Source organism: Grus americana, chromosome 16 (genome assembly GCF_028858705.1).
Source record: "Grus americana isolate bGruAme1 chromosome 16, bGruAme1.mat, whole genome shotgun sequence".
In the NCBI taxonomy this organism is placed as follows: Eukaryota; Metazoa; Chordata; class Aves; order Gruiformes; family Gruidae; genus Grus; species Grus americana.
Genome location: NC_072867.1, coordinates 14,147,237 through 14,171,004, shown reverse-complemented (window position 1 = coordinate 14,171,004; position 23,768 = coordinate 14,147,237). Strand labels below are relative to the sequence as shown.

At 42.5% G+C, this 23,768-nt stretch overlaps 1 protein-coding gene across 12 annotated transcripts in view; it reads right to left on the bottom strand.

Moving 5' to 3' along the window:
- Positions 1-23,768, bottom strand: part of PITPNM2 (phosphatidylinositol transfer protein membrane associated 2) — a 141,212-nt gene that overhangs the window by 50,327 nt on the left and 67,117 nt on the right. For all 12 annotated transcript variants that reach the window (XM_054843887.1, XM_054843891.1, XM_054843892.1 and 9 more), the window contains 4 exons: positions 20,847-21,020; positions 4,161-4,375; positions 2,189-2,310; positions 296-529 (listed from right to left, as the gene is read on the bottom strand). In XM_054843887.1, coding sequence (XP_054699862.1) covers positions 296-529; positions 2,189-2,310; positions 4,161-4,375; positions 20,847-20,924 — 649 coding nt within the window. In that variant the 5' untranslated portion in view covers positions 20,925-21,020. The remainder of the gene's footprint in view (positions 1-295; positions 530-2,188; positions 2,311-4,160; positions 4,376-20,846; positions 21,021-23,768) is intronic.

The window sequence follows — 23,768 nt, the reverse complement described above, 5'->3', positions numbered from 1 at the left end:
TAACAGAGAGAGAATTTAAAAAGAGAGAATGCAAAACCTTGCCTACACAGGACTTGAAGCCCTTTCAGTGGCTACACGTTGTTTGGATTCATACATACTATGATTATAAGTGACAGAATAACATGATTTTTTCCTGAACTGATCCACGGCTCTGCAAAAGAGTAAGTGGATCCGAGAATTTCTTCACAGACATGTCTTGGGATACGATACATTGCACATACCTCACCTTTGTGTTTCAATTCAGAAATGACATTAAGGAGTTGACAGAGAACTTTGCAAGACTATAAATGCTCACCAACATCGTGGATAAATCGCTCGATTTTCGACTGCATCCCCCAGTATCTGAACTCGACTTTACACAGTTTATATGCACACATGATGGGGTATTTCCCAGGGTTGTTCTTGTACTCTTGAATCCAGTCTTCTGAGAGGGGGCCTCTTTTAGTCTTCACTGATTTATAGAGCTTTGGATCCTCCTCAGCTTTGTATTCATGTGGAGGGATAGGATCTTTAACAATATCAATAGGATCTACAGAAAGAGAATAGAAACAGTTAGACATTTCCTTGTCCTGAACAAAAGAAGAAAATACCATTTTTCAGGAGTTATTTCTGTTTTAGTAAGTACCAGAAGCATTACAGCAATTTAGTTTCTTTTTACTTACACTTAAACAACTGATATTTAAATTGTTTATGTGTTGCTTCTGAGTAGTTGTCAGCTCTGCCAGAGGGACTAGTACACGTAGTTCCAGCAAACAGAGGCTTTGCTCCAAATAGACGTTTTTGCCTACAGTGACTGCAGATCCACAGCACTCTGGCAGATCTGCACATTCCGACTTTCCAGCTCTGAAAAGATCTTTTGCACATTCCATTTTTCAGCTTTTCTAATATCACTCACGGTGCTACAGCTGTCTCGTCTGAGACAGTTAACTACACCTGCCCTTTCTCAGCAGTGCTATGGAAGAGACATTACCCACTGAACGTCTTATTTTTGGAGTCCACCAAGTGGGGTTACTGGTAACTCCTCACATGCTATTGTCACACCAGATGTACTATAGAAGGCGGAAAGTTTAATGTAAGTCCAAATTGTTCTAATTAACACTTCACAATGGAGAAGTGGGAACTGCAGTGGGAGAGGAATGAATGAACATATTTTAAAGACCTGCAACCCCCACCCCAGACCTCAGCAGCAGCATCTGAAGTTTGAATTGAAGGGCAGGATTGCACTTCCCAAGAAATGACAGCTCTTCTGACACTTCTCAGTGAGGCAGCATGACTGAAGCCTATTTGTTCAGTATGAAAACCTGACCAGACAGGTTTAGGAGTGAGGACAGTCAAACTGAAGTTCAAAACAAAGAAGTTCAAATCAAGCAACACTGAAGTAAAATTGCAGGGGGTTGCTGCCATGTCCTCAAGGAGGCAGAGCAGCCACTAGATGTCCTTCCCCAGAGCTCCCGCTGTGGCCAGCGCAGCCTGGGACTGCCAGAAGTCAGCCCCAGCTCAACACTTCTCCAGTCTCAACAGCTTCAGAGCAAGGGATGCTTCAGTCCTGCGTGGCTGTAATTACCAGCACCCCCTGCCACGCAGTTAGGTCTCCAGCAAATGCCATGGGCACAGGCTACGACGGACAGCAGGAATTGCTATGACGCTTGCCATTCTCTGCCTGTTTATAAGATGTTCCCTTTTGCCTTTTCTCCTTAAATCCTTACATATATAAGGCTCATTAACCCAATCTTCACCTACAAAGTTGAAGTGTTAACTTGCATGAGGGCAAGACAAAAAGTAGAGGAAGGAAAAACGAAATACACCTTCATGTTTCAGAAGTGCAGGTAGGTATGATTTTCATATACAGAGCAGTATTTTCCTTTTCTATGGTTATTTCTACTTATTACCCCAAAAATCATTAGATATCTTACTCCCCTCAGGAGCTGCACAAATAAGACAGGAGAGCATCAGCTTCAATTTACAGACAGGGGACTCAAATGATTTCCATGTGATTTACATCAAGCCTAGAACAGAACTCAGGTGTCCTCACTTTACTTGGTGTAACCCTACCCAGCAGCCTGACACCAACAGGGGTGCAGGTGTGTGCTTGGAGCGGGGGGGGACAGGGGAGGGACAGGCAGATGGGACATACCAAGCACAAAAAAAAGCAGAATAAAGGAAAAAATAAAAGAAAAAGGCTATTCACCTAGAATGGTTTGTCTTTTTTCTGCAGGAGAAAGGTTGAACACGTTGACATGCTCTCCTGGATCAGTTTTGTAGTAGGTCTCAATATCAATAGAGAACTTCTCCACAAAAGGACACGTATACCTGAAAGCGAGAACAATGCAGCTTAGAGCAAATCCCACTCCGCTTGGCAAGCGGAGAAAATGCTTTCCTAAGATGTACAAAATCAGCCTCAAATCCAAGCCAGCCTTCAGTCGTGTTTTATTTCAGATGTACTTAAAATACCAACTGTACAGATTAAAGAGATTTTCTTTAATAACTTCTTAAGACAGGAGCTCGCCTTGGACATGTGGCTTCACTGGAACAGCTCTGGTTTAGTAAAACCCCAAGCCCGCAGCAAAAGGGTGTGCTCCCCATGAAGTGGTACATGGATAACAGGTGAGAAGATACCAACATGCCCCACGCAGTTACTGGAGACCCACATTGACCAGGAAACAACTTCCCAGCTGGCACCAAGCAAGCAGAAAGCTTGAGGGGACCACCAAGTCATCTCACTTTGCAGAGACACTGACAAAAACCTGTGACTTAATTTGACAATGTCTCCTCCAGGATACTATTATCAGGACAGACTGTTTTTAAAGGAGCAGTTTTCAGCAGGGAGATAACTTTTGGGCCCTCTATACTGACAAGTTATGTTATGACACAGATACTAACACAAGGACACCCTGGAAACGCACCTCTACCATGAGACAAGCAGAGCTCTTGCCTGAAATCTATGGCAGAATAAAATATGGACTGGTTCTGTGCAGCGCCAGGTTTCCTGGCCAACTGATTGACTCATGGGCATTTCAAGAGAATAGATAAAAACAGACTGGAAGTGGACTTTAATCACTTGAAAGTCAGACAGCTCCATTATATTTAGCCAAGAGCAGCTGCCCGTATGCAGCTTTCCCCAGACTAATGTTACTTGTAGGGAACAGCAAAAACAGAACTATGAAACTTTTCTAGATTTTTTGATAAAAGTCAAAATATCCATTAAAGCCTTTTTGTTATGAAAGATGACAACAATATCATACATGTACACCTGGAAAAGGGCAAATGCTCTAAACCAGAGTAACTGGCATAAAGGCTATTTATTCCAGGGTATCTGAAGTCCTCGCAGACAAAATCAGCTGAAACAAGGAGGTCCCCAGAGGACTCCCCAGAGCCTCTGGCTCTCTTTCCTTCTCAGGGTGAAAACCATAGGATGTAGGTTTGTTATTTTCTAGCTGAATGACAGTAAGATAGTTCCCAGAAAAGAAGCACCAGATTTATTTAGTAAGATTTTTCTCTCCCCACACTTTCCCCTCTAGAACAAATTAATCCTGTCTTACTTGACAGTGTTCAGCACGACAACTGTCCTACCACTGTGTACATTTATAACTTCACTGAGCTAGCAGATATCTGCAATGTTAAGTAGAACATGCAGTGCAGGATACAAGACTAAATAAAAAACATTCAAGATTTCCCACGCTTCGGTGGACAAAACAGCTCGCATTTTAGACCAACCAGCCACAAGTTCTCAAGTACATACGCAGTCAGCTCAGGCAACACTCGCACTCCTGAGATTAAGCACTGTGTAAGAATTTTAGGACTTGATCCTGGTTTCTCTAAAGGATATTACTGGAGATGGAAGAGGTGCCACTGCCACACAGAGTGACATCAAATTCTCTCTCTAAAGTAGAATCATAGAATTGTTTAGGTTGGAAAAGACCTTTAAGATCATCAGGACCAACCATTAACCTAGCACTGCCAAGTCCCACTGAACCATGTCCCTAAGCACCACCAGTTGAGGTCAGGCTGACAAGCCTGTAGTTCTCCGGATTCTCCTTCCGGCTTTTCTTGGAGACGGGTGTCATGTCAACCGGGACCTCCCTGGTTAGCCAGGACGAACCTCTGGGACCTCCCCGGTTAGCCAGTAGGGAAACACCTCTGGACATCTTGATAAATTTTACCTTGTCCTTGTATAAGGGTAGGCATTCCATGACTCCTCTTCGACTCGCAGAGCTGCCTTGGGCAATATTGACCGAAACCAGCTGGGTATGTGCATACCAATGTGGTACACTTTGTGAGTATACTGCCCGTTGCCTCCCGGTCCATCCATGTATGGCCTGTTCTCCAAGATCTCTACTCCACTGCCTTCCCCACATGTCTCCTCTCTGCTCTTTTTCTGAAAGGGAAAATATATCACATAGTTAATCCTTCCGGTGCATGGTACATACCAAGGTCTCAAAGCACGTGAACACTGGGGATGGTTTCTAGGACTCCTTTTGAACAGCACTTCATGCAGACAGCAGAACTGTAGCAGCACCCTGGCAGTAAAATTACCAAACCTAGAGATCATAAAAGAAAGATTTAGAGACTCATCTGGCCAACACAGGAACAGAGATCTGATTTATTAGGGATCCTGTAAAAACCTGGATTTGGACACTAAGAGACAGTTTGAATGGAGACCTAAAGACACATCGGTTCCTGCTCCTAGAACAGGTTACACACGGCTCTTCCCGAGAGCACACGAAACCTTGGCTCCAGATGTGAACCATGCAAAAGCTTTTTGTGCTGTTGGATCAGCGGATGACACGGCGAAGGGGAGTTTGTCCAATCTGGCAGATTCTTGTGGTGGTGTATCATACACACGCTCAGCGCAACATCACAGTACTAAAAGCCATTTTATGACCTAAAACCACAGGATTTGGGGGCTTGTTGCTTGTGGTCTGGCAGGGCAGCAGCTCTCCAAGAACAGCTTGGAGAATATGCTCTGCTAATTAAGATATTTAGAAGAAACAACCCAAGTTTGCCAGAATGCACACAGCACCCCCTGGCAGCCTCCATATTTTGGCTTATTTGTATTATTGTCCCTCATTGAGAAACCTGGCAAAAATTCCTTCAATAATAAAAAAAATTACTAATTTCAGTGCTTCTAAGAAGAGCTAGAGGCAAACCAAATATTTATTCATTTGTAACACATTTCAGCAGATTGGATGATGTATAACCTTCATCATTTCCAAACAACAGATTCATATTGTTAGTATTTTGAGTTTATTGTTTGCATTTGAGAGGACGGTACTTTGGAAATTAAGAAAAAAAATGGAATTTTATACAAGAATCAACTGTGAAATATAACACAATAACAACCTCTCATTTTTGGCATTCAAACAATTCAAAGGATAACATGGTTTAACAGAAAATGATTAATAAGATGCAAGAGATCAGCTTCTCGTCTTTTGAGGACAGGATGATAAGCCAACACAGCTATTTAGAAGTAAATAGTCTTCTTTTTAAAGAACTCTCAAGCAATTTTAAATTTAAACAGCTGTAACCGACAATTCTAAATAACTGACAATCTAAATAGTAATTTTTTTTCCCCGCACTCCACAAACTGCAATAGTCCTGCAAAAGAAAAGCACTTTTTCACAGTTTATATCTAACATTCAGCTGGCAGTTCATTAAAACACACATCCTCTTAAAACAAATTACTGTCTTTCGGTTCTTATATAAGCACTGACCAAGTCCTGTACAAATATTTATGACAATAACATTAAATAATCTTGATGACCCAAAAATCCGGTTAATTCAAAGGTCTCAGAAAAGGCAGTAACCCAGCAGGCATAGCGAATGTGTCAGACTGAATAATAGCACAGCATCTGCTCTGAACAGTTGATACAAATTATGGAGATCTAGAGTTTTATTATATGGCAGAAGCACATAGAAATCATAAGCAGAGGAAATACAGGCTCTCTTCGTGCCAAGTTATCACATGTAGAATCGTCCATAATCTGGATTTAAAACTCCTTTCTGGACTGCACGGCTACCAGCAATTCCAAGGCAAATCTGCAAGTCCTCATTTGGGACCAAAACATATTTAGGAGCTTTTCAATTTCCAAAGAAACCCACAGCACCAAGCGGACTCACCACTTCCTAGGACAGTCCCAAGCCAGACCTGCACAGAAGAACTGGGTCCCCAGATTTACAAATGCTTGTATTGAACTAGAAAACCAAAACACTGAAGATTTATTTTGTTTTAATAGCCATGGTTGATAGAAACCCTAGAGGGTGTTTTTATCTATTTTTATTTCTCAGAATGCAATTTCATACTCTTCCTTTCAGAGCTCCATCTGAGATATGCCTTATGTCTTGCCTTCATCTAATAGCTCTCCACCTCTTGAAGCTCTTCAGAGGGCTATGCAAGGGACCAGCTGCTTCCATGATCATAAGCTTGAAGATTCAAGATCTTTTGCTGCCGATTCTGACTTCAGCTCCCATCAAACAGATCAGCAGCAGCCAGGGAGCTCTCCTGCAATATGTGTTTCCTTTTACCAAAGGAACCTCACCCTGCAGTACCATGTCACTCTGGCTTATTACAGCTCCCAAAACATGCCGTTTTCTTCTGTTGCGTTTCCTGATGGATTGAAGATGAATCAAAGCACGAGGTTTCTCCCCAACTTGATCCATTTGAGAAGACTAAAGACAAGCATTCGAAGCAAAACCAGGCTCTGATGGTCTCCTGAAGTGTGACTTCTCCATGAGAGGAAGACTCAAGCTGGGGTGAACAGGAGACAGACACTTGCCTATGCCCTCAGTCCCCAAACAGCACTGTTCTGATCCATGCCCTCATCAGCATTACCTGTCTTTGGGGATGAAACACTCTCAGTCTCTGCGTAGGTTTCAATTGAGGAATCTATCTTTTTTTATTTCAACACAAGCAGAAATGATTTTCATCTGAAGCAGTTCAGAAAAACAACCTCCAATTCTTTCATAACTGTGGGGCCTGATCCAGGCTCAGGAGGACGTCTGTTCAATCCTTTCTGGTTTGAAGCCCAGCAGTTGTCATAGCCCAGACACATACAGCTAACACTGACGTTCTCCACTTTTCTTTCCCCCATTTAGCCAGTTTTGACAAAAATCTCTCTGCATGAAGACGAGCTACCTGGTTCTCATCCTACAGCTAGAACCCTGGTGAACCTACAAGATCGGCCAATTTTTGCTTTACATGAATACCTCCATAAGCAGCTTTTCCACATGACCTGGCAATGCACACACACAGCTTCTCAGAGCTGTCTGATCGCTGGAGATGTGATGGGTGGCACTGTGTTATGGTCCCAACACTTGGCGAGGGAAGGAAGGAGGGGAAAACCCAAATTAACTGAGACTCTTCGCGGAAGTTGGTTCGCATCCCACTTCTGATTTCTGGTTATTTTATTCACTTCTATGCACGTGCAGGAGACTGCAAACCCTATTCTGAGGGCAGTGTGGGCTTCTTCCTTCAGCCTTTCCGGATGACCAATTCCAGCCCACAGCCTCTTTCACCCAGTTGCAAGCCTTAAGCAAATTTTGGCCCTACACAACCCTCCTGCTTGTCACTTATCTACATAAGATATGATGAGGGACAGCAAGAACATCTTCTTAGATGAACGTGAAATAAGAGCTGCACCCTTGCACGACGAAAAAGTCAGAGCTGCAAAGTTTGTATCCCAAACTATCTTCTGACTTATGAGTCAGGCCAATTTATACTCAAAACACAACATAACTTATCACTGGGGAGGATAGTACGATCAAAGAAAAACTCCACACCATAAGCCCACACAAAGCCACTTCCCAGCCCTGCATGCTCTCAAACCTACCAGTTAGCTTGCTGAGAAGGCAACAAGACGCACTGAAGTCACAAATGACCAAACAAGTCATGTTAGAAGGTGAACTAATTAACAATTACTAACCAGTCACAAAGACAAAAAGAGGGTAAGTTTCTCAGACAATAAAAATAAAAACATCAGCCGCATGCACTCGAGAGACCAGGATGATACTCTGCACGTAAGTGGTGCTGTGAAAGTACAGCACTTATGGAAGTGAAGAGCAATTTGCTTTTCAACCATATAGCCTCTTCACATCTATTGTGACTCAGCTACAGCATGGAGAGGGCTTGTTACAAGGAAGCGGTCTGTAAACAACAATTAAAAAATAACCATTGATTAGGAAAGCATTTGGCTTGAAAAGTGTCTGGCAAGCCCTCTCCAAAGACTATCTGTCTGCTGGGAGTGGTAGATGTGCAGGCATTTTAGGGTCAGTCTGGAAGATTTCAGCCTCGTAAGACCCATGCCCCTGTGAGAAGCGGAGACTTTATTTAGCAGATTATCTGTGTTATCATCACTTGCTACTAACTGACAACACTATCTTCCCTCTGTAGAAATATCTGAGGAATGGTCCCCAACAAAATCAAAGAGTAGCTAACAGCATTTATATGCAAGTTATCTAAGCCGTAATCACAGTAAACCGTCTTATATTGTATTACAACAGGAAATCCAGTCATCCCTTTAGAAGTCCCTCTCTTCTGGTGATGACACTCCATGTTCTGCACAACCCCATCAATAGCTTTCCAGGACAGATGGTGACACAGATCCCTTCTAGCTAAAGTAATAGCATTAAATTACTCATAACAGGGAACCCAGAGAAGCAGATGCACCATGATTAGCAAGAATGCCAGTTACTTAAAGGCTTCTATTAAAATAAATCTTTTGGCACAGCAGCATAGCATGGGACACAGCACATGACCTCACCATAACAATCATAGAGGAATAATTCCCATGAATGTAATCTAAACATTGGGCTAGCCTAACCCCATTTATCATCTGCCCTTCACAACAGGAGACAAACGGCTGTAAACAAAGCCTTCCACTAGCAAAGACAAGTTGATCAGTTCTCAGATCTTCCATCCCCTTTCCCAGTCAGAAATGTGCCTCGCTACCAGCTAACAACATGCAGCACCTCATGCAAAGCCTTAGTCCAGCAAACTCGACCTGGCACAGCTGAGTGGGACCAGGTGACTAAATGCAACCTGTATGTTTTTCTAATGGCGTACAGCTCAGTAAAGGAATGACGGTTGATGGCAACAGAAATCCTCACAACTTGAGGTGTCTCACTAGAGCTGGAGGAACTGAGCATTCAGAACCAGAATGCATAATGCTGGATAAAACAGCTAAATGTGCCTTATCATATCAGCTGGAGATATACAGAAGTCAGGCTGTGGAAATTAAACTTGCCTTTGTAGTGTTTTGCTACCAACCCCAAAAAACCAACCCCACCAACCAACACTGTATTGCTCAGAAGAACACAAAGAGTAATATCCTAAACCAACAGAGTCCTTCTCCTTGTGTTTCAGCCCCAGAATAAAGCATGGGCTGCACACGGGCTCAGGTGCATCCACAGAGAATCTCTGCAAAGCCTACAGCAGCACTGCAAACGGCTCGGTGGTTTAGTTTCTCCCAGAGTTTGTTGTTAGGTTTTTTTTATTGTAACTTACTACTTTTGAGCACTGCAATGGTACTGCAGAGAACAGTAAAGACAGAGTACATTGCATGGTGATAACAGATGATCCGGGCATTGTTCTGGCTTTTAAAAATAGGTTATAGCTATAATCTTACCTTGTTTACCACTGATTATCGTTTACAGTACAACCCCTCAATCTAAATAACTTAGATAGTGATTACAAAAGGTTGGCATGCTTTAGCTTCATGATGAAGTTTCTTGGGGTGTTACAGCAATGTATTTACACAGCACCAGCGGCCTGCTTCAATGACCCCAGAGATTTGATTTGAGATTATTCGAATTACAAAGACTGTTTGGTAGACCTATTGTCCATGAATAACGAAGACACAGATCATTGTCTGGAAACAATAACGAGAAGACTTTTTTTGCGTTTTTGCCCCAGCTCGCATTTGGCAACAGGATATTTTTGATAGTCCAGGGAAATTCTTCCGAGAGAATTCATTAAAATAACACCGAAGACTTGGGATGTTTTTATCCCATTTAGACACAGATATGGATACATGAAGTTTACAGCTGGTTGATGGTTTCAGTTAACAATGACAGCAAACAAAGGCATCTGTGTAACCACTGAACAAGAACATGACAGCAAATATCCCCAGGGGATCCTGCTAACATATTTGCTCATACTGTTGTGGCAAGGGAGGCTGAGAAAACATTCTCTATGGCCAATTACTATTTTTTTATTATTTTGGATGCTAAGGCTACCACAAATGCCAATTAAGTCCCCAGAAACAGACTTGTCCTTTGGGAACCAGAGAAAGCCTAAACTGCCTCATGCAATCCAGCAGACAACAAAATGCCTGAAGCTACCTAGGATGCATGACTCCTGCCATCATTGGAGAGCTTTTAAGACCTGGTTTTGCTAATCAGACCTATTTTTAAAAGTTTTTCTGTTCAGTTTTAGAAAGGAAGTACAAAGGTTCCTAAGACGTAAAGGGTTGAGTAATAAAATTTAGGCTGGGAGAGGAATAAACTACTTGTTTTCAATCTCTTCCACGCATTAAGGGAAAAGTATTCCCAACTATATCCAGTTGGACGTTATTTAAGCTGACAGAGATTTCACTCTTCTAATTGATTTTCCAAAGCATTGCCTTCTTCCCATCACCAACCGCCTTCCTCGATGTGCTCCAGGCAGCTGCCTACCAGCCATCATCATCTCCTACCCACAGACACTGTGCAAGAGCAGAAGCTGCGTGTACTAAGAAGGTACCAGTTAGACTATGACTGGTGCGTTGCACACGATGGCCTTTTACAGAAATGCTGGGAGAGGTGATAAGTAAAGCAGCCTGTAAGCCTCAGCCATGTATCTGGGCTTATTGAGGCGATACTAGCATTCAACCACCACAAATAAACCAGCATGACAACAGATGCACAGTTTCAGCCATAGCTGCTGCCAGCCAGAATTAAACAGCACCTAAAGCCAGAAAGACAACGACAGAGATACTGGAAAATACCAAAACGTCCTGAAACTAATGCATGGTTTATTCTTAACACATTTTCCCAGCACAGGATTTTTTGTACATGGATAACATGTACAGCGGCGATGTGCATGCACATGGGTGTATCCGTTCTATCTTCAGCTGTCTCTTGCTGCGCTATGACTCAGCTCTGTGTTCTGTTAACCACTCCTTTCCAAGCATTTGAACTGACATCTAATTCATTACGAGCAATCTGCTTTCACCACCAACAACCTTCTGCCTGCTGATACAGATATCTGATAGACCAGGCACCATTCACGGTCAGTATTTACGGCAGGTAATAAAAATTCAGATCTTTGACTATGAAAACAAAATGTTGGTTTACCCTATAAGTAGAATCATACTTCCCAAACTGTTTTTTGTTGGTTTGTTGTTGTTTTGTGTTGGTTTTTTTTCTTTTCAAAATGTGTGTGCCAAAGACCTGAAACACTCAGTTAAAATGATATCACCATAATCAGGGCGATAGCTCAGCAAAAAGCTTTTTTCAGTGTGAAAGAAGGGTGCAGACGAGGTGGTACTATTCCACGGTTAGAGAAGCCATGGAGGAAAACTTCTGATCAGATCAAAACCAACATAATTTTATTGGTGCATAACATGTTCTAAGAGCAAACAGGAAGTTAGATGAATTAAATTAAAAATAAAAATTACCCTTACTGTTATTAATGCAGTAGAGTGCTGAAGTAGAACAGCACACACAACTTCTCGCTGTCAAAGGCTTTTGTGCCGCAGTCAGAGTAGCTGAGACCTCTCACATTAAAGATGATGGAATCAACAAGAGAGCACTATTTTGAAGAGGGAGAAAGTAACCTGAAGACACAGAGCTGCTGGCGGGATACATCTGGTACCCAGATCTTTCAAGCCCCATTTCAACAGCCTAACTGTTGTCTTCATCGGGCTTGAGTAGGAACCTTCACCTAAATACAGCGAAACAGTCCTCAAACGGGAAGACAGGGAAGCTTCTGTACTCCTGTTTTGCAGGAGTTGAGCACAGTCTTAATGGTTATACTGGAAAGACGATATTAAAGGTAAGCAGGAAGCAGGAACCCTGTTGCTCCAGGGAGGGGTTTCAATAGTACTTTTGAGCCTGCACTTTGTAAGGTACAAATCAGAAACGATCCACGTCAAGTTGGACTTACAGTCCTTCAACAACAAAATTGCTGGAAAACAGTAAGGGACTTGTGAGTTTTGTTCTTGTTACTCAAAGGCAAGGCTTACTCTGCCTCACCGTGCATGGTTAAGTTGGCACTATTTTAACAGGAAACCACGTCCAACTGCAACGGGAATTCCCATTCTCTCCAGTAACGCTATTCATGCCCTTTCAGAAGTTGTGGACACCACAGGACCATGTTTTTGTTTATACCATGTGCATCACATTATGAATGCAGGCAACTTTAAGCTGCAACATCTGTTTCCATGGCAATGGGACTGCATCAGCAATCCACTGGGTTTAGTTTAGGCCATCTTCACTCAGGCTTCAGCGCTGCACACAAATCATTACTGTTAACAGCAAACCAAGTGATGTCACTAGTAACCATGGTGCCCACAGCTGAGGTTTCCATGTGCCCTTTGCACTCCAACATGCATCCTTCACGCATGACAATTATTTTAATCCAATTAGTGCTGTTAAAAAAAAAATACATGAAGGGCCAGTGTCAATACTTATTTAGCAAAGGAGAGTTAGTTTGAGTCAACAAGATAATGATCAGAACATGAGGCTTTACAATAGCACTTTGACTCCTAGCCTCATTGCACGCGTAGGAATGACCTGAAACCCTGGGGAGAGTGGAAAGAAATCTGTTCCTCATCAATGGCTTTATTAATAAAGGCAAAAGAGCAGCTGGTTTAAATATCCTCCTTCTAGGTTTGATCACTGGCTGGGCAACGCACAGTGCTTCGTTCCATCTAGGCAATACCCCTTCCCCCAAACACCAGCACTTCTCCAGCTGAACGTAAAACCTGGTCTTAAGTGTTCCTACCATCCAGTCAAAAACAAACAAAAGGAGTCCTAAAACGAGAGAGAGAGTTTTAAAGTGTGTCTGTAGGGGAATCAGAAGAATCCGCATCTTGGCAGAAACCTAGTCATAATGCCATGAAAAGACTGCCGCTTTCCCGGCTGCTGTGTCGGATGGCCAAAGAGGACAGCTCTATCAATATGGAGACACTTCACAGAGACCTAAGACTTTGCTGGCCATTAGCACAGTCTCCTCCAGATCCACTCACAGCCCAACGAACCACCTTCACATCCCTGCCCAAGACTCTGCTTGATGATCTTAGAGGTCTTTTCCAACCTTAAAGATTCTATGATCCTCCTGACAGGTCAGAAATCCCAGCAGTGACTCAGCCTCAGCGAGGGTGGGGCTGTCCTACACGCTCTGCAGCTCAGGGGTCATGCTCTGAGCCATCAGGACAGGCAAGTACCTTTTGCCCTTCCCCCTCACAATAATCTGGTTTCACTGGGGATATCCAACCATATTAGCTTATTAGGTAGAAGATTTTGATACTAACCATAAAGTAGTTAGCATCTATCTTCCCAACCTAGTGCCGCACAGCTGCAATTTCCAGGAGCTGCAATCTGATCACCCCCCTGCCTGCAGCAGGGATATTATGGGGTTCTTCCCTCAAGTCTACCAAGCAAGAATTGGGACTCTAACACAGCAATTACTGGCCTTTTGTCCCAAGCTTCAATCACTGTGAATGCTGCCTCCAAGGAGATATTAAACACACAAGGAGAAAGAAAAGGATGTCACTCGTAAAGGGTCTTCGTGTCAGAGAGAAGCACATGTAGACCTGCTTTCTGACAGGAGATACGTTAGTGTCCAGGAGAACCTCGGTCTTTTCCTGCCACCCCTTCGCTCACCCGAGAGCTGAGGTGGGAGTCACAGCCCTTTGCACCGCATCCAGGCTGCAAGAACCTCCTCCCTCTGGGTTTCCAGCCCCAAATCCTCCAAGACTCTCAGCCAGCAGAAGCAGAGCGAAGCTGAACATGCAGAAGGCCCTGAAGAAGGGACCGCTCTCACTCAAGCAGGTGCAGGTTACCTGCGCCACATCTGCAGCACCATCATTCTTGGCTGCTTTTCTTGTAATGAAAAACACATTCCTAAAAAAACCTCTAAAAATTAAAAGCAGGACAGGTTGTCAGGAGCAGACTCTCGCAAGACAGAGCGGAACTATCCACAGCATCAATTTGTAGAAATGTTGTATGCACTGCATTATTTAGAATCAGGTCTAGATATTAATGAAGCTGTTTGTACAAAACCAGGATATTTTGGGGACAATCAATTGTGCAGGACTATAAATAATTTACAGCATTAAGAGAACCGTTCTCATGGCCACTCATTAATCACTCTGCCTTACAAAGACACCCAGTCACACTCCTATGGAGCCAGGGCTGGATGTGCCAGAGGCACATGAATTAGGAATCACTTTATTATGGAGATACCTCAAACTTGTTTACCCCACATACTCCATCTTTCAAAATGTCTACTACACTTCCAGCTCAGTATTTCATCTTACCTTGAGTATTTCCTTCCTTGTCTTTAAATGGATTTTTCACTGTATTAACTATTCCACAGACACTGTGAGAATTACTGTCCCTAGTTTAAAGAGAGGTAAAGCAAGTTGCCCATTATTATATTGCGAGTTGGAGACAAAATTTCAACTCTGAGTGTTTTGGACCAATTCTGATCCTCTGACCACATCCCTTAGATTTTAGGAACCCAACACAACTATTCACTAACAATAGGCTGTACGCTAAAATACTGGAGGACTGGCTTAAAGAAATCCCCACAGTTTTCCTAATACATAATTCATTCCTTAATACTTAATTCAAATGCCTTCAGGTATTTGAAAAAGTGAGAACCTAACCTGGGTCAACAGTCAAGATTTTGTGCACATGTCAGAAATCTTCTTTTGTAAGAATAAAAAATAAAGAAGGAAAAAAGGATTTTTGACAGCCACAAGCTCAGTGGGATTGCCAGCGCTGCATCCTGCATTAAAACTAGTACAAAACTGAAATTGGAAATAATTTCTGTGTTATAACCTTATCTCAGCTTCACTCAGTTTCGTTAGAGAAAGATACAGCCAGTTTAAAAACTGTTCCAGGATAATGACTATAAAACAAGAAAAAAAAATATGCAGAAAAGATGCTTGTTATTTCTGTATGTTTTCCCAAAATGCTAACCTGTATGGGTGACACTGTCACCTGTGCAAATTAGACCGCCAGTTTGGTAGCTCTGAACGTATCTGTGCCTCTCTTGTTCTCAAAGCTAAGCAACTGTGAGTGTCTTACTCTCCTCTTTCAAAAGGATGCAAGCCCTCATGGTCCCAAAGAAAGGGTTACGAAAACCAGAGGAAGAAGACAGAACATAGAAGTCACAGGTTTTTAACGCCATGGCATGGCATAGAAATTGATGGAAAAGCTTCAAACCAGGATTTTGTTTTTAGACTTGTGAATCTTCCAGGGTCTCTGGAGCTGTCAGCAGTGTCACCTGCTTTTAAAATTAAAGCATGTATGTCTATCTGTCCAGATGGCCAAGGCATCTGCAAATGAAACAAAAATAATCTGCCATGCTGTTCTTCAGTGTCCAGGGATGAAGGGTTAGTTTGTTTTCCCCCACTCAATCAATCTTTCACCATCTGCTGAGCCTGCTGGCAATTACCAAGTGTAGCTAACAGTTTAAGAGACATGACTTTTGCACCCAGATATCAGGACACGGCCTCAAGAATTACTACCACCAAGCATGTTTTGGAAGTCTGTTCTCAAAGGTGCTACCTCAGAGCTACACACAAACGAAGGAGAAAACAGGACAGAGCAAGGGTCTGGAGACCGAGATGACGGACAAACCACCAGTCTTCGGAAAGGAGGAAATCGACTCAGGGTACTCCAGCAGCAGCCACAACAGGTGAGTACAGCACACTGCAGGTGCTTGGAAACACGCTCTGATTTTTGAGAGACATCAATAAATGCAAAGCCCTGAGGGACTGTAGAAGAGAAGCTCGTATTAAGAGATAAGAGCCCTCGATTCCCAGGATCCTGCCCGAGTTCAGCCGACAGTGATGAGCAGATAGGTCATCTTTAACAGATTGCCTCAAACGGGCCAGAGTCCTTCCCCAGCCATGGACCCTTGAAGTGACAAATAACAAAGTATTAACATTATTAGCTTACAAAGGTGACGCAGCATCTTAAAATAAGTCTCCTCAAAAGGTAGTCACTAGGTCCAGAAGAATATTTTTAAAGTACACTATCTTTGGAGGAAGGTCACAAGTATCAGAGAAAACTGCATGGAGAAAATAAGGACCGGAGTTATTTACAGCAGAGAAAGCAAGCTATGCACACCAATATAAAAATGAGATTTAATAACAAGAGGAATTCTCTCATCTTATGTAAGGGTCAGAAGGGTAACGGTCTCTCGGAATCTCATGGCATATGGAACCACAGTAATGAATGGTATTAAGGTGATAAATGGACTGACCTTTGGCTAATAATATACTGATCTTTATCACAAACACATTCAGGTCTTGGAATACAAGCTTTTATGAGATAGAGACTTAACGTTAAAGTGTGCATTGTTTCTGGGATGAGGCATACAGAAAGGTAGGTTCCCTAAACACAAAAGGAAGTGTTACAGGAAAGGATAACTGTTGAGACACAAATACGTAGGACACTTAGAAGACGAACAATTAAGAGACCCTTCAATAAGGTCTATCTAATGTATAACACAGGACGGTCTCATCCACTGTGCCTGACAGGCTTCAAAGTCCTCGCAGAGACAGAAATATTGCACATGCCTTTGGTGTGATGTGCAGAGTCAGAGAAGACATCCAGGACAGAGTCCTCAGTTCAGCATTCCTGCAGGAAGACAGAAGTCCCTGCAGATGCCCACAGTCGTCCCCTCCATAAGTGGTTTGTGCTTCATGAAGCTCATTTCAGCGCTCATCTCTAGTTGCTTTCTGCTTATGTTATGATAGGAGCCTGTAGTTTCCCCAAATCAAGCTGCAGCTCTCCCAGTCCTCTGGGCAGTTCTCAAGGCCAAGTTTATCTAGAGATCTCTCACCCTTGGAAACAGGACAGACTTTTAAATGTGTGTACAGGTTTTAGGAAAAAGTTACATTACAAAACTATTGTCTAGAAAAGAGGTACAAAGAATTTCACTGTTCTGAAATATTTTGCCTGTTTTACGCACCAGAATAAAAACTGGTCGCAGTAGGAAGGATGATCACTGGTTCTGAGCTCAGATACAAAAATTAGTATGTTTTAATTAGGATAGCAAAAGAGACAACAACTCAGCAATGATGCAAAAAAACCCCTTGTGCATACGGAAGAGCTGAGATCTAACCGCTTGGCAGCAAACACAGCAAGGGCTCCCAACCTGAACGCGTTGACAGCACTGCGTCAGAGGTTTCCCATGAAAATATGGATATTGATAGTCTAAAATTTAATAGAGAAAAACAATTCAGTTCAGATCTGCTAGGCTTCAAGCAAGTCAAGGGTACATTAAGCCCTTTGCTGTAATGTAAAATTAACTTATTTATGGAAGAATTTAAGTGCTACTTAAAGTACTGAAACTGTCTCTGTAGATAATATTTCAGAAGCTAGCAGAAAGCAACACTTAAGAGACTTGTTTCTCCTCTCCTGCCACCCTCAAATTTAAAAAATAAAAATTAAAAATTAAAAAGCAAAGCAGTAGGCCACTCGCCTCAGTTTTTACAGCTTTACACACCAGCCTGGAGAACTTTAAGTATAAGAGGAATTACAGTGCAACGTGGGCACACACACAATGATTTATTACATGTCTCACCTGCCTAGTGGCACAGAGAACCAACAGAGATGCTGGATTATATACTGCACAATTTTAATTCTCCCATCCAGTAAACATAGTAAATATGAATACAGCCTGTCCTGGTTTAATGGAAGGATCCTTTGCTACTTGGGTGTGATGCTGCTTACATCAAATCTGGTGGAAATTTTTATTAAGACTTCTAAGGAAGAGGGACTGTTCTCTCATGAAAGGAAACAAAAGGACCTTCCACTGCAAAGCAAAAACCTCCATGGAAACATCTTCGAAAAGCGACTGCAGCACTACAGCTTGAGCCTGAACATCCCTGCTCACGTGGCTTTGAGGCACTACTTCCACAGAAAGAGTTCCTAGAGCAGCTGCGTGGGACAGTTGCTTCATCCCTCAGGTGAAAACGCCCTTTTGGAAAAAAACTTTAGTTTGGAGGATGCTGAAATCTAAGAAAATTATTTGGTTGCTCTTAAGAGTAACTTTATACCAACTGGTTTGGAGTATAATGGGGATCTTCACTCATGAGCTTGGAGTTAAATGAGTCATTAACTTCAAATGCATGCTTAAGGCTCTCTAAAACCCTTGAGGAATAATTGTGACATCTCCTTTTTACGCTGTTGGAAAACGTTTTCTTACGAGACCAGGCTGACTAGTGTGTCCAGCAATAACAAAACCACACTGTACACAACAAATGTCTCTGAAATGAACCTTTTGCTTTTAAGAATCACTTCTCTCCCCAGGAACCACTTTAAGTCATTCTGTTCTACATTTCAGTGAAAGATTTCTAAGAAATGCCTCTCCACTGCTGTTTTATACAGATATCTCAGCTTGTTCCCCTAAGGGGGTTCAACATACAGAACTTGCTTCTCCTGTGGCCTTCTTACATGTTTCAGAGGAAAAATAAAAAGACAGACATGAAGCACCTTCTCATTCTCTGAAAAGAACGGAAGTCATGCTCCCCACTGCTCTCTCCCCAGTGCCTGTCTCGGAGACAAAACCTCCGCTTTTAAATCAAACTGAAGAAAAAAGACATTTGATATCACGGTCTAGGAAAAGCTCCCATTGAAGTTGGCAGGAATCTTTCCACCAATTTCAAGAAGAGTTGAAGCTGATTGCTACCAAACACTAAGAAACAGAACATAAGCTCCACATTCTACCTTAAGTGGGTTTTCTGGTTTTGGTTTTTTTTTTTCAAATTTGACTTGAGACTAGTATTTCCAATAAAAAGCACAGCTCACTTTTCCTCTTGTACTACTTGTACACATAACGCAGTAAAGTCACTTGCTTGTCACGCACTTCTCTAGCTCACCTGGATCTTGGGCTACATCCAGTGTTTCCAGCTTAACCCCCTGCTCCAGGTAAATGGAGATCAGAGACCTGACTTGACACCAGCTATTGCACCTAATCTAAGAGGAAATCTTACTTTGCTGCATATCGATGCACTAGAAAATTAGAGGAGGTCTGAAGTGGGGCTAGATGGCAATTTGGAGTTTCTCGAGTAGTTTCCTGGGCCAGTGAACCTCCCCTTGCATGAAACCCTAACGGCTTATCATGTCCTTTGATGTTGAGATACAGCCAAAATCACTGTCAAGCGAACAAAGTGGAATCCAGTGTTCTGCATTAATGAAGTAAAAATAAGTTTCTCTTCTGGAAGTGAACAAGTTCAGCCCCCTGACCAAGTCCTCCACATCTCACAGGAGGCCCCCACAGATACCCCCTAGGTTAATGATTCATCCTCCATTTAATCAGGTGGGCTCCTCCTCCTCAATCAGATCATTCTCATTCTCCTCTACGCTCTGTTGCTCACTGACAAGTTCTGCATAGCTAATACACTGCTCCCATCAACCAGCTCTTTATCCTGAACAGATGAGCCAAATTTGGAAGACAAAGTTGTAACAAAATAATTACAATACTCAAAGCAGCTACAGCATCAGGAAAAGACACACAAAAGTGAAGCCACCTAAGAAAAGTGTTTACTAATTTATGCTAACATATAGGCTAAACACACAGAGATGATACATGCTTTATATTTGTGTCAGAAAAAGGAATTTGACTTATTACTGGAAAACACACACCGTACACTGTTTTAACAGTCAAGTCCAAGTGCACAAGTCCTTAAAGGAACACAGGCTGGGGGAGAAATGGGGGAATTGTGCTTTTGCTTTAGTTTGGGGGGGGTTGGGGTTCTTCCTTAATTCATTTTAGGTTTTAAGCCAAAGCATGTTTTTCTAGCATTGCTTCATCCTGCCACAGAAAGCAGAGTTCTACTGCAAACTCAATATTAGACGTGTGTTTTGCTGGATGAGCAAAATTAAATTTTATTTAAAGTGTGGGACAATGAAATAACACTTCGGATTCATTTCCTTTTAAAAACGCTCTTGGTTGGATTTCAAACACTGGAAGAATATGGGCACAGAGGATCTGAGTTACAAAGAACCTACATTTTAATTAAACTGCTTTATTGAAAACAGGGAGTTCAACAAAAATTCCCATCGGTATTCAGAAACCTATTAAAAATAATCTAAGTTTTATGCCTAAACTGATTAGTATCTGTTTCATAGTGGTACATAAGCAAAGAAATATTACATTGAGATTTCCCCCCCACACACTAAATTCAAAGTTATGCCTTTGATTTACCTTCTCGAATTTATACTAGGTTGTTGCTTCCCAACAGAAGAGCACAAGCCTTTGGTTTGCAGCTGGAACTGGCATGACCAGTAACCACAGCCCAACTGGGAAGCAGCGGCTGCATATGCCCTACAGCTTGATCACTTCCAGTCAGGTAGCCCCACACTTAGGCTCGGTGCTTTTTTCCATGGGAAAAGCCTATCTATGAGCCGTTGTTTCCCCACGTAGGTCAAACAGAGGTTCTCTAATTTAAAGAACAAGAGGAGGCCAGTCATTAACTGAAGTTTGTATTACTTTCCCCCATTGCTCCTTTGTAAGAAAGCAGCAAACTTCACATTTAAAACATTTAATTCTGCAGCAATACTCCACTCTTCCACACGAAGCCCCGTGTTACCCTGCACCCATCCACACAGGCTGAAACATTACTGACCTGTATCATGTACAGCTGCGCAATTCGATATTCTTCCACACTCATCGGAAGAGGAATACGATATTCCTTTATGAGCATTTTGAATACAAAAATCTTTTGTCCGCTCAGAAACACAATCCAGAAGCTTTTAGTAAAGGCTCCTTAAATAATGGTGAGCAAATGCATTGAGGATCCCTGAAACAGAGAGAGAGAGAGAGAGAGAGAGAAAAAAAAAAGAGAGCAGTAGTTATTTTCCATTCTTCTTGGAGAACATCCTATTAAAAAAAAAAACCAAACCACCCAAAACTAACAACACGCAAACATTAATTTTTGTAACAGCTATAAGCTTAATAGCAGAGAGAAAAATCCCTGGAGTGCTAGCAGACCCTTGGTATCACATTGAACAGAATCTTTTAGAAGAATTTTTATTTCCTTCAGGGGATACCATCAAAGCTATTACCCTCCTGCCCTTTGCCACTGTATGAATCCAACCTTCATATGCAGTAGCATCTCCATGGAAGAGATGTGACAAAAGCTCAAAATGAATAGGCAGACTTTCCGTTGCCAGACAATAAAGTATCTCTCCAATGTCAGCAATACACCAGAGATGCTTCCACTCAAAGGTATCAGGTTTTATCCTCTCACACTTACTCAGCAGCTAGAAAAGGCAACAATTGGACTTCCTCAGCCCTCAGTATCACCATGATGAAACAAGTCATTTGGATTCTAACAATAAAGACGGCAGAAATGCACTCTTCTTCCCCACTTTATTCTGAATTACTGTCTTGGTAGCATTCCTTCTCTTTCACCTCCAAAGTAGCCACAGGCAAAATCCTCCTGCCGCTAATGTCGATGCCAGATTCATTTTTACATTCCCACTGCATAAGAATACAGCCAAAGATCAAACTGCACATAAAAAAAAAAAAATCCCATCATACCCCACCTTCAGGCAATTTAATAGAATTATTGCTTAAGAACATGAGGAATACAGCATTGACTACACCAAGGGTTAAAGCAGTAATTTTTCAAATATTCTTAAGACTCCCTATGGGCTGTGGATAAAGACAATAAAATGATGTAAGGGGATGGGGACAAGAGATGGCTGATGAGGAAGAGAGGACACAAGAAGTGAGGCCAAATCAGTCTCAGCAGGATCTGATGATCACTCTCCCAGCACACAAAGCACTCGCTGGATTCCACCTTTCTGCTTATTGGAAGTCTTCAGATACAGCTGCTGGAGCAAAACCAGCTCCAAACCCTATGCCTGCGAGAAGGATGAGGAGAGGAAAAAAAAAAAAAAAAAAAAAAGAGAGACAAAACCCCAACAGAATAAAACCAACCAACTTATCTAGTGGATTAAACCGAGGTCTGGAAACCAGGAAACCACACTGCTATCAACAAGCCCCAGCGCTGCTCGGTGTTTACACAGCACTTCACCAACCTTTTACAAGGTTTAGAGAGGTTAAAACACATGCCCATGGTCACAGAGCAACCAGGGACAAAATTCAGTATTTATAACCCAGGTTTACTGACTTCTAATCTGCGTAGGACTCAAAGGGCACTGCAACATCTCCGCCTCGCATCAGACCTGACCCATCACTGAGTTTACGCAGGCGTGCTGCTCACCGCATCCCAGCCAAAGGGTTTGCCTGACCCAGGCACGCAGCCCCCGCGCCGCCATGCTGTTAGCTCACTTTCATTTGATTGCCGCATTTCTAACTTGGCAGTAAAGCAAATCCATCCCGGACTGACTCTTCTGGAAGAGCTATTCATCTGGTGCTGCATCATCTAAACAATTTATTTTCAAATTCAATTCTCTGTTTCATTTTATTGCTGTCAGAGCAATCTGTGTGCGTGGTGAGGGTGAATTAAAAAAAAATAAAAATCTTTGCCATGGCAAACCCTGTAGAGAATCATTCTGGGAAGACTGAGCTTCCCAACACTGCCATGCCTATGCACACAAGTGTGTGCATCCACATGCATGTGCAGGACTTCCTCCATCACACTAATCCTCCAGAACAGGTGGGGATAATCTCATTAGGTGGTTTTTAATTAGTGGCGTGGCAAAGAACAACAATAACCACCAGAGGATGGATTTCAAGCACTGGCCCCAGATCTGCATTGGTACAATGCTGGGATCCCAACTCTTGCAGTTAATGGCAGTGGGAGACTCAGCTACCTATCTTAAGCAATTTGTTACGCTTTAGAGATCTTTGAAAATTAGATTTAAAAGCTCCCCTCCTCGTTCCCCAAATGCTCTGAAAGCAATTCTGCTCCCACCATAAGGACATCAGTCACGTCTGCCTTTGCTGCTTGCTAAAAAAAGGATATTTCTATCGATTGGAAGAGATGAATAAAACAAAAAATAGAATCTTGAAAGCAATAAAATGGCAGGAAACCAGTACCAAAATGGAAAAAATGTGTTTATAATGAAGTGCCAGTCAGGTAATAATTCAGATGGCGAAGACACAAGAGGGCTTATTTTATTAGAGACTAAAAAACCCAACCATTTTGGCCCCAAGCAGACACAGCAGCAGCCACCTCAAAGCACCCAGCGTGTGGACCACAGCTGGCCACAGCAGTAGCTTCCAGGCTAGCTTCCTGCTTACAAGAGCTGAGGTTTTGCTGTAAAGTTCCCCTTCAGGTTTCTACTTCCCTGCGGTCAATGTTTAAGAGCAGTGTTTTGGCTCAGCCTGCAGGTCTCCAGGCAGCAGCAGGTCCTGACAATGTGCTTGTTCGAAAGGTGACGCTCCTCAAAACTCCTCCAAGCAGCTGCCCACTCCAGCTACTGTAGCCAGTCCCCAAAAGTTGGGTAGAAAACAACCCTGGAAACACACTGGGCAATAGCGAGAACCATACTGTAAGCTCAAACTGGGCAGGCCAGCAAGAAAAGCTGCAAGGGGACTGTTTACAAGGGCATGGAGCGACAGGACAATGGGGAAT